The sequence below is a fragment of the Bos indicus x Bos taurus genome, chromosome 16 (assembly GCF_003369695.1).
Source record: "Bos indicus x Bos taurus breed Angus x Brahman F1 hybrid chromosome 16, Bos_hybrid_MaternalHap_v2.0, whole genome shotgun sequence".
Taxonomy (NCBI): domain Eukaryota; kingdom Metazoa; phylum Chordata; class Mammalia; order Artiodactyla; family Bovidae; genus Bos; species Bos indicus x Bos taurus.
Window position 1 is genome coordinate 6652213 of NC_040091.1, and position 12024 is coordinate 6664236.

Genomic DNA, 12024 nt, shown 5'->3' on the forward strand with positions numbered 1-12024 from the left:
TAATATGATTATTTTCCATGATTATATGTCATGAAATGGTAAGATCATGTTAACCTTTTGAGTATATGTACCTAACCTTCTATCAAATAGATTTTGTAACTCAAAATAATTCCTAAAACTTTTAAAAACTCAAACATAAAAATAAAATATGGATGTTACAATATATATAGGAAAAATAGGCATGGGATTTTCTGCCTTTTAGATACTATTATGTGTATTAGTTTTAAGCTAAAACATCAAATTGACTACTATTTAAAAAAAAAAAAAAAGACTTCTTTGCCATTCTCTATATTTGGGGCATTGAGATAATTAAATTTTAGGATAACTAGAGCAAAAAAAAAAAAAAAGCTACTGTGACAAGATGTACAAAAAGCACATTCAAGAAATTTGTTTTATTAGACTCATAAGTTTAGTAGTGATTATAATATGGAAGGGGACTTTTGCAGCCAAATCAATGAATTCAGGGGATAACAGATTATACCCAAACTATTTATGGTTTTCTAAAGAACCACATTCAAAAGTTCATTTTAATTGAAGGCACAACATTAATTTGATTCAAAGAACCATGAATCACTAGATGATATGGCGATAAAAAGTTTAATGGGCACTGTTAGTTTTCTTCATTGATCTACCATGCTATTGATATTCACAGTAATTATACAGCAGGTGCATGGATAACAAAATCCAGTCAATAGATCCAAGTACGTGAATTTCAACTTTCATTTAATAGGAAAAAATAAGACTACAGTGCTTTAAATTGCTCTTCTCATTTTCATTAAAGGACATCAGTTCAGTTCAGTTGCTCAGTCCTACCTGACCTTTTGTGACCCCATGGACTGCAACATGCCAGGCTTTCCTGTCCATCACCAACTCCTGGAGCTTGCTCAAGCTCATGTCCATCAAGTTGGTGATGCCATCCAACCATCTAATCATCTGTAAGCCCCTTCTCCTCCTGCCTTCAATCTTTCCCAGTATCAGGGTCTTTTCCAATGAGTCAGTTCTTTGCAACAGGTGGCCAAAGTATTGAAGCTTGAGCTTCAGCATCAGTCCTTCCAATGAATATTCAGCACTGATTTCCTCTAGAATTGACTGGTTTGATCCCCTTCCAGTCCAAGGGAATTTCAAGAGTCTTATCCAACACCACAGTTCAAAAGCATCAATTCTTCAATGCCCAGCCTTCTTTATGGTCCAACTCTCACATCCATACATGACTACTGGAAAAACCGTAGCTTTGACTATACAGACCTGTGTTGGCAAAGTAATGTCTTTGCTTTTTAATATGCTGTCTAAGTTGGTCATACCTTTTCTTCCAAGGAGGAAGCATCTTTTAATTTCATGGCTGCAGTCACCATCTGCAGTGATTTTGGAGCCCAAGAAAATAAAATCTCTCACTGTTTCCATTGTTTCCCCATCTATTTTCCATGAAGTAATGGGACCCGATGCCATGATCTTTGTTTTTTGAATGTTGAATTTTAAGCCAGCTTTTTCACTCTTCTCTTTCACCTTCATCAAGAGGTTTTTAAATTCCTCTTTGCTTTCTGCCATAAAGGTGGTATCATCTGCTTATCTGAGATTGTTGACATTTCTCCCAGCAATCTTGATTCCAGCTTGTGCTTCTTCCAGCCCAGCGTTTCTCATGATGTACTCTGCATAGAAGTTAAATAAGCAGGGTGACAATATGCAGCCTTGATGTACTCCTTTCCCAATTTGGAACCAGTCCATTGTTCCATGCCTGGTTCTAACTGTTGCTTCACATGCCTGCATACAGATTTCTCAGAAGACAGGTCAGGTGGTCTGGTATTCCCGTCTCTTTTAGAATTTTCACAGTTTGCTGTGATCCACACAGTCAAAGGCTTTGGCCTTTGTCAATAAAGCAAAGAACATCTATGATCCAATATTCATAAATATGTCCTTTAATTCGGACATATTTATGAATATCTTCCTTTTGGTCTTTAAGAGAAGTACAAATCTTCATTATAGTTCCCACTTTTAAGTTAGTCTCTCCATTTATTTGTGTGACTCCTAACATTATTACAAAGTGATGAAATACTCATTGCATTTGCACCTGAACAAGACATTTTAGGAGCTGTGTTACATGTATTCACTTTCCACCTCACTTCCAAGTGCTCATGGCTTCCCACTGCCTCTAGAACAGGGATGGAAACTTATCCTGAAGCTGAAAGTCCTTCACTAGCATCTTTCTAGGTTCTTTTGTAAATTCATCTCTTGTCCTTTCCTGGTCTAACCTGTCCTCTGAAGTCAACTCATTTTCTCAACATCCCAAGGCCATCCCTGGGATGGAACTTTTTTCTCAGTCCCATCTCCACTCCACTTCTACCTGGAGTGACATCAACCTAACCCCCTCAATAAAACATTCCCCCATTGTCTGCTGTTCTTTTCATCTTTCTGTGGTGTTTGGAATTTCTTTTTCATCCTTTTATCTGCTTCATAAATTAAATCCTCTGCAGGGGTCAGAGAGTGTGGCTTTTCATATCCCCAGATCCAGCTTGTAGTCTAGAGAAGCTCAAAAAACAGATACTCATATCATTAGGCAGTTTGAAGTAAACCATGCTTCTTGAAACAAATTATAACATTGAAATGTGTGAGTTTGGCAGATGAACATTTACCTATTTATTAATAGAGTGAATTAAGGATAATTTTTTTGTCCAATTCCTTAATATAGCATAACCTGAATTTTAGGTTAATTAATTTAAAATATTATCTATGTATACTGTTCTTCATAGCATTTCTGAAATCATTAATTTTTTTAGAATCATAGAATATTTAAATTAAAATACTATAGAAATTATTTGATCAAATTACTAATAGTTATGAATGATAAAACTAAGAACAATCAAGTGATATAATCATGGCTAGAATTTAGGTCTCCTTGATAGAAAAATAGCCAAAGTAAAAAATAATAAATCAATATATTTAAAATGGATAACCAACAAGGACCTAGTGTATAACACATGGAACTCTGCTCAATGTTATGTGGCAGCCTGGGTGGCAGCTGGGTTTGGGGGAGAATAGATACATGTACATGTAGGACTGAGTCCCTTTGTTGTTCACTTGAAACTATCACAACGCTGTTAATTGCCTATACCACAATACAAAATAAAAACGTCAAAGGAAGAAAAAGAATGGATCAACAAAATACTAGAATAAAACATAAATGTTTGATAAGGTGAACATGGCGATGGATTGTAATTGAACGATAATGATTCATCATTCATCCATATTCATTTTCACAACGTTTTTAGGTATAGAAATAATACAAGCCCTGCAAAATTTTACAGACCAAATAAACTGCAAGTCCTTCCACCAACATTATATAAAGACAAGTTTTGATAACCATAAACACTAAACAAATAAACATAAACACTAAACAAATAAACTTTAAGTAACAGTCTAATGTGTCAGGGTGGATGAGCTTTGCCTTTAGTTGCTACTGCAGTCATTTACTTTGTTTTCTTTTATTAGATACTTAATCCGACCGGATCCACTGGCTTACCTACCCAACAGTGAACCCAGTCGAAAAAACAGCATCTGCAACACCATGGTTCAGGACTCTCGAGAGGAAACTCAGCTTTGATAAAAAGAAAATAATAAACTGTTTTTTTTTTTCCCTCCAAGGATGTTGCTTGAAACAACTTTAGATCTTAGGAAAGAAAAAGCATTGCTGGCATGAACTAAACTAGATTGGAATATATCCAATTCTCTCATATTTAAAAAAATCTATTCTCCTGGAAGTATAGAGTATTTTGAAACTTGAAGTACTGCTTGTTGGTACTCCTCCTATTAATATTTGAAAGACATCAATGGAATGGTTTTGAAAACCTAAATCAGAACACAAAAATTTAAACCTGATGTTTCCTTGTTTGACAATGATGCAAACTGTAGAAGCCAATTTTTAAAAAAGTATTAAGGCTTTATGAAAGTAAACTAGAAATCTATGTTTGGTGCATCCCAATGAACATAAAAGATGGTTGCTCCTCTTAAAATTAAATGTGTCCTATTACAATGCTGTTCTATAAAAACAGCTCATCATACTGTGTCTAGTCTTCTCTACACAGATAAATTTATGTGGCTGACTTCTGTGTAAGAATCATAGTTTGCTTTAGAATATGAATCTTTCAGTCATTTTAACCTTTTTGTTGCCTTTTCATATGATATGATATCCATTTTAGAATTTGCCATGTTGACAGCATGTTTTATTACTCTGAAGAAATCAAAACCAACGAAAATAAATATTAACAACATGAAATTTTCCCTAACTTTATGTTTGACACACATTTTATGCCAAGAAAAGTATAAAAGCAAATATGTATTGTTCTCCTAACATATTGTTCTCCTAAGAGAATACCTAACATAGGGAAAATACTTGAAACACATTTGTCGACTTAAGTTTACTCCAAAAATTGAAACTGCAATATTAAGTAATGATTTTCATTAAAATCTTGAGCTTTAACATTTTTTTATATATCTATATAGTATTGTTTCATTAGAAAGATACTTAAAAAGAAGCATAATTATGCTTTTTATAGAATGCAAAGAATTTCAAAACATTAGAAGTCCTCCTTTATGCTTTTAGCATTAAAGTAATCATATTCCAAAAAATGCTATATCAAAATTTTTATCTAATTTAACTCTACTTTAACATTGTGTGGAAAACATGCAAAATAAAGATAGGTAGCTTGGGGGAATTGCCTGGTGGTGTAGTGGTTAGGCCTGTGTGCTTTCACTGCCAAGGGCCTGGGTTCTATTTCTGGTCAGAGAACTAAGATCCTGCAAGCTGTGTGGTGTGGCCAAAAAGAAAAGGCGGTTTCTGCCATTTAAATTTAATGCAGACCATACAAAATTGGACAGTTATAAAAGAAAAGTTGACCCTTGATGACTCCAGTGCTCTTACCTGTATTGCCTTAGTCCCCTTCAGAAACGGGTTGAAAAACACAGAGCTTAGTTTGCAAGGTAGTTGGAATGTGTTGTCATTCCCACGAAAGAGATACTGAAAAATTTTTAAAGATATTTTGCTCCAAATTTTTTTTTCTGAATTTTACTTTGAATTTTAATTCAGCAGAAAGTAGAACATTTAAAGCTAGAAAGGTGGTATCATTTCTTTACACAAAGAAGCAGATAAAAAGAAAATAGGATTAAAGGTAACAAATAAATAAAATCTAATATTCCCTCATAATTCTGTGAATATAAAATATAAAATGTGAAATTATAGATTATAGCTATTGTATAATTTGGCTTTGAGTATATGAAATGCCTTTTTTGTTGTTGTTTTTGTTTAGTATTTTATATTACTCTCAGTTTAGAACAACATGAACACCAAGAATTTCCCCTAAAATAGGGAGACCCTATATTTAATTCTCTTTAACCAAACAAGGAAATAGAAACACAACTTAAAACAAAGATGGTATGCTTATACATGTGTATATGTTATAAACACAGGTGAAATACAGTTGACAAACATAGTCACATAGAAATTATTCAAACTGAAGGCAGAATTGAATTAATATATGTAATGGAGAACAATAATAAATTTAATGAATTTGTTTCATATTTGCACATTGAAATTTAAGTATGATGTTTCTTTGAGTTGTGATGTCTTTACCCATTACAGTTGTGTTTAGGAATAAATGTAAGGTTTTATGAAATTTTTTTCCTCCAATATCTCAAATTGAGTATTTTTGCATTATGACGGTTGCCAAGACTAGGGTTTTACTCTAGGTAGGGCCTGACTATATTTCCTATGAAAATAAAAAATGTGTTTCATAAATTTTAAAATAATTATTTTTGACTATGAACATTAATCCAAATTTAATATTTAACACAATTCAGATCAGCTTGCTATAATGATGATAGTTTATTACTCTTTCTGTTATTTAAAAAATAAAAACACACTTATAAAAGCCTTTTAACAAATGGTTGCCTTTTTAAATTACTTACACTTGCACATGAAAATAAAATATGAACTCAATATTAGTTCTTGTAACCCTATGGGATTTGACTCTGTCTATAGTCTATGTACCATTTTGCTACCAGTTACATTGCTTTAAAATAAATAATAAAATTATTTCTGATGATGAAAACATTTATTTTGGCAAAACTTGAGTTGTGTAGACAAATTATATTTTAATTTGCCACAGTTGTATTTTTCCCTGTCACTTTAATATTTCAAAACCAATATAAACATGAAGGTGATATCACTGGAAAAGTTAGTGATAAATAAACAGTTGTTAAATTACTTAAGAAAAAAAGGACAGGAAAGACAGAGAGACAGAGGAGGAAGTGAACAAAGGGAAAGGAGGGAAAAATAGAAAGGGAAAGAGATGAAGAGAGAGAAAAAGAAGGGAAAAAAAAGGAAAGGAAAAAAATAAAAAAGAAACACCAATGTAGGTGCCAGAAAAGAAAAAAAAAATTTTTTTTTCTTTTAAAAACTAGAGGATAATGTCTCAAAATAGTAATTTAAAGGCCAGAGAAATTGTGCTTAGAGAAAACCAGTTTTAAATGCAAAGCTAGACTTTTGGTCAGGGAAATGGAGTAGAAACTTTTCTCCCCATTACTTCTGGGTGCAGCTGAAAACCCTAGATATGAAACTGAGCAGCACCCTCTGGGCCTTCCTAGGGACAGACACACCATCCCCCATGTCCTAGGAAAACAATCAAGCAAGACAAAGTAGTATTAACTTAGCCAAAAAACAGAGTCAAGGCCACTTCATTCCTCAAGAGCTCTTAGTCATATTCTGAGCCATACCTTGGAGTTGTTTTACAGATACTGAAACCCCCAAAAGGGAAGAAGTTGACTACATGCTGACCACCAGCACATAGATCCCAGACCAGTAGAAACAGAAAACTGATACTTGAGAGTCCTGAAAAACCATCCTGTTACCTCACCCCCAACCAATCAGAAGGATGTACATGAGCCAGTTGCATACGACCCTCTCCTTCACCTTGCCTTTAAAAAACTCTTCCTTGAAAGCCACTGACAAGTTTGAGTTTTTTTGAACACTAGCTGACTGTTCTCCTTACTTGGTGCCTGGCAATAAATACTGTACTTTCCTTCACCACTGCCTGGTGACCATAGATGGCTTTGCTGTGCTTCAAGCAAGCAGACCTAAGCTGGGTTGAATGACAAATACTACATATCAATCCAGCATAAGAAGGCTGAAGAGAAGAAGGAAGATGGACTAGGGAAGTTGGGCTTGAGGAGCAGCATGGTGATGAGTTCTCTGGGTTTTCTTTTTGCCTCCTACAATTGCTTTGGATATTTGGAAATACCAATGTGCATGCATGCTCAGTCATGTGTGACTCTTTGTGACCCCACAGACTGGAGCCCACCAGGCTTCTCTACCCATGGGATTTCCAAGGCAAGACTATTGGAATGGGTTCCATTTCCTCCTCCAGGGGATCTTCCCAATCCAGGGACAGAATCTGCATCTCCTGAATCTCCTGCTTTGGCAGGTGGATTCTTTACCACTGTTCCATCTGGAAAGCCTGGGAAATGTTAGGGAGAACAGCAAAACCAAGAAAAGCCTGCTCTTTCTACGGGGCCAACTTTGCAGCATATGCAACTGTCACAGCACCAGACTGCTGATGACACTGCAGTGTGAGTGGCTTGTTCACAGAACATCTCCTAAAATATATGGTGGTCAAAACATCCAGTGGCCAGGAGCTTCCTTCAGCACCCCCAGGATGGTGTGTAATCAAGTGCCTCCAGTGGTACACTCCTCCGTGAAGACTGTCCTGAGATGTTCAGCAAAGGAGTTCACAGAATTTTCTGCAATTCTGTGAACCATAGCAATGCCAACAGCCTGGTTTCAGTCCTGGAGTCTCTTTCTGGATGCTCAGTCTCAGCTCTTAAGATAATGCATGCTCCTTATATCTGTTATTGCTCTGTTATTTTCAAGTCCTCTTTACTTAGCACTAGCTAAGTAAAGTAAAGATCCTTGGAGCAATCTGTCATTACTCCAAGGATCTGATACAGTTAATGATTATCTGTAACTTTCCAAATCACTGTGTACTTCTTCTTCAGATTAGATCCTGGCTGAGAAAAATACATAAGTCAGTCGTTCTCCATCTGAATAAATCTGAGATAATGGTGATATCAAAATCCAAGGCTTGGAATCTGAAGGACATATTTTGGGAAAATTCAGCAAATTAAATAGTACCTGCTGGGAAATTTTTAATACAGACAACACTTACTCTGTGGAGCATTAGATAACTATTATTTCATTTTGATCTCTGATCATTTTATAGGGTTGTTCTCCAGTCTATATTATTTGAAGGAACAGGTCAGCTTTAACTGTGGTGGATCAATATGAGATTATACCAAATGGTTCTGAAAAAAATGTTATTTGGTTTATAATTAAAGATTATGTACTATCCTAGCATTCAATAAAATTTCATTCTACTGTTTATATCTATTAATAAAAATGTTGCAATAGAGTTAAAATGTCTGTCTTCTTAAGTAATAGCAGAAATCTAAGAAATTGCACTGTAATTTAGTCACATTTCAAAGAAATACAGAGTTCTACTCAGAGACATATTTTTCCTTTTTCTCTCTATACAAACAGGTTTAATTTCATGATCTAACAGACTAGATAGTTTTTCACTTTAAAATTAAATACAGTTCCAAAAGGAAAAGTTCCTGAATTTTATAGACTGCCATTCCCTGATTTGTATGATATTAATACTTATATAGAATAAGAAAACTTGAGGATGTCTTGGAATATTTCAACTTAACAAAAGATTAAGCCTATGAGATACTCTTATTACCTAGCCTAAGGTAAGCACTCAAGTTGAGATTTATAAACAATTATTGATTTATATTATTTCAAGTAATATAAATATAATGGAAATATTTATTACTTTAGCTAAGAATTCAAACTTAAAAAATATTGAGAAAAACATTATTTGAAAAATACTTCAATTTTAGAGGTTTAGGGGCCAACTAAGCCACAAATGATTTGATTTTGAATTTTATGATCACTTTGTAATGAAATTAATTGACTTTTAATGTTTTGGGGAAAAAGCACACTATGACATGACTATAAAATGACTAATGTTTTCACCGAAAAACGTGTTGCTAAAAATAATTAAGTAGCTGTGTTTGATTTACTATCTCTAACTAAAGAAGAAAAATATTTTATTTTGAAGTACTCAGCCTCATCCAAATTACTGTGGGCAATCCTCGTTTTTCACTTGTGCTCAGACTCTCAGTCGTGTCTGATTCTTTGTGACCCCATGGACTGTAGCCCACCAGGCTCCTCTGTCCATGGGCTTCTCCAGGCAAGGATACTGGAGTGGGTGGCCATGCCCTCCTCCAGCGGATATTCCTGATCCAGGGATCAAACCCGTGTCTCTTAAGTCTCCTTTATTGGCAGGGGTTTTCTTTACCACTAGCGCCACCTGGGAAGAACTTATTAGATGATACTATAAGTTAAAAATCACTTAATAAAATAATTTTATTTTGTCATTTTCATGTCATTCTGTCATTTTTACCCCTTGAGTTTGCTGACATATTGATATTGTAAAAGAATTTCAATCTAAAATGGGGAACACGTGTATACCAATGGCAGATGCATGTTGATGTATTGCAAAACCAATACAATATTGTAAAGTAAAATAATAATAATAATAAATTTTTTTAAAAATTAAAAAAATAAAATGGAACCAGAGAATGCAAAATGGAAAAATCTCAAATACATCCCCTCAGGAAGACAAAAACTTAAGAAATGAAAAATGATTTTCTGTAAATATGTGATTTACCAAAAACTAGTAATATTGGTATTTCTTAAATGAGAGAGAGTGGGTCAGGTGTTGCCTTGTACCAACCTCAGGAAATGTCCTTCATGGTTTCCAGAGGGATGAACAAAAATGACCCAGGTCAGTTTGGTCTCAACAAATAAGCGGAACTGAGTTGTTTGTCTGGTGAGGCTGGTTTTGTCTGCGTAGGGAAGTAGCAAGGCATGTCTCCACTGGTTTTTCATTAAAAAAAATTCTAACTGAACTCTCCCTTCTTTATGTTTCTGCCCATAAATACAGTTAACCTCAAGCCCTAAACAGACTTGCTTGTTATTTGCTATTGATTTCATGTCCCAAGTTGCAATTCCTCTGCTATTTCTGAATAAATTCATCTTTCAAAAAATTATTTATTTTTAATGGAAGGATAATTGCTTTATAATATTGTGCTGGTTTCTGCCATGCATCAACATGAATCAGCTATAATTATATATATGTTTCAGATTTCGCTTGTAGCTCAGCTGGTAAAGAATCTGCCTGCAATGCAGGAGACCCCGGTTTGATTCCTGGGTCAGGAAGATCCCCTGGAGAAGGGATTGGTTATCCCCTCCAGTATTCTTGCCTAGAGAATCCCCATGGACAGAGGAGACTGGCGGGCTACAGTCCATGGGGTCACAAAGAGTCAGACAGGACTGAGTGACACAGCAGAGCACAGGACATTCATATGTTCCATCCCTCTTGGTCCTCCCTCCCACCCCATCTCACCCCTCTAGCTTGTCGTTGTGATAAACTTATCTTTTGGCAATTTTGAGTTTGCCTCATTTTCCCTTTTTATTTTGGTCAACAAAACCATGTCTTGTAAATATACTATTAAATGTGTATTATTAAGAATCTGCAAGAACAAAAGCTTAGCACTTCAGAATTAGCACCCTGTAATATTTGTAAACTTTTTCTTAAATAGATACTATCCAAAATGACAAGATCTGTCTGCTTCATAATTATTTGGACTTAACAGAGACATTTTTATGCTTTAAAAGAATCAAACTTCCCTGACATTTTTCAATATTCCTCAACACCCTCCTTTTGCTTATGTTATGTTAAGTCGCTTCAGTCGTGTCCGACTCTGTGTGACCCCATAGACGGCAGCCCACCAGGCTCCACCGTCCCTGGGATTCTCCAGGCAAGAATACTGGAGTGGGTTGCCATTTCCTTCTCCAATGCATGAAAGAGAAAAGTGAAAGTGAAGTCGCTCAGTCGTGTCCGACTCTTAGCGACCCCATGGACTGCAGCCCACCAGGCTCCTCTGTCCATGGATTTTCCAGGCAAGAGTACTGGAGTGGGGTGCCATTGCCTTCTCCAACCTTTTGCTTACCTTTTGATATAAAATAGCCACCAAAACAATTACTGAATTCATGTAACCTTGAAGAAACTTAGTGAAGTAATTTAACGTCTTTTTGTATCATGTATAAAAGACAGTTTTCATCTGAGTCCAAAATCAATTGTTTCTTTGTAACTCTCCCGATACCATCACTGAATAAACTACAGGATACAGATGATGATCAAGGGTAAGTAATTTGTTTTGTGTGCACAATATTGATCACTTCTGTAGATTTGCCTGTGTTGTAATTGCCACATCTTATGCTCTGGTATGGATGACTGCACCCACTCACAGAGGCAGCTACTTTGTGCTGGGCATGCAGATGAAGCTAAGTGGTGGGAAATTTTGGCTGGGTGCAAAGATTTATCATCCAGCACCAGCTCCTCAATCTTGTAACATGGGAATTGTTTCTGTGCTCATTTCTTACCAACTGATAGGCTTTGTCCAAGGCTTTGAGGGCTGAAAACTACTGGCCTTGGTACCTGTATGATGAAATTGGGAAATAAGTTTGGTAGGAGAAAATTGTTCGTATGCAAACCCATAACAAATCATTTATTTTTCACTATTGCATTCCCACAGAGTAATTCTTATGCTTTCTGTAATCATTTAATACTTCTTGATATGAATTTACTTTCATGAAGTCCATCCAAGCAATTCTCAAAACTATACACACTTAAAAAATATAAGTAGGGAATCAATAACTCCAGATATTCAAATCATCTTTAAATCTTTATTTATACGTTTTTATTTTGATATTAAAATTAGAATGGAGACAAATTTGAATCTCATAATTATGGTATAGTTTGAATTTCATAGAAGGAACACAGATAATCATAAGAGCCCAGAAATTTTGTGATAGAGTCAATTCTTCTTTATTCAGAACAAGAGTTCTTACCA

At 35.2% G+C, this 12024-nt stretch overlaps 1 protein-coding gene across 8 annotated transcripts in view; it reads left to right on the top strand.

The window, feature by feature from the left end:
- KCNT2 (potassium sodium-activated channel subfamily T member 2) overlaps window positions 1-6100 on the top strand; it is a 433505-nt gene extending 427405 nt beyond the window's left edge. For all 8 annotated transcript variants that reach the window (XM_027564397.1, XM_027564399.1, XM_027564402.1 and 5 more), the window contains one exon: window positions 3484-6100. In XM_027564397.1, coding sequence (XP_027420198.1) covers window positions 3484-3595 — 112 coding nt within the window. In that variant the 3' untranslated portion in view covers window positions 3596-6100. The remainder of the gene's footprint in view (window positions 1-3483) is intronic.
- Window positions 6101-12024: the final 5924 nt, after the last annotated feature.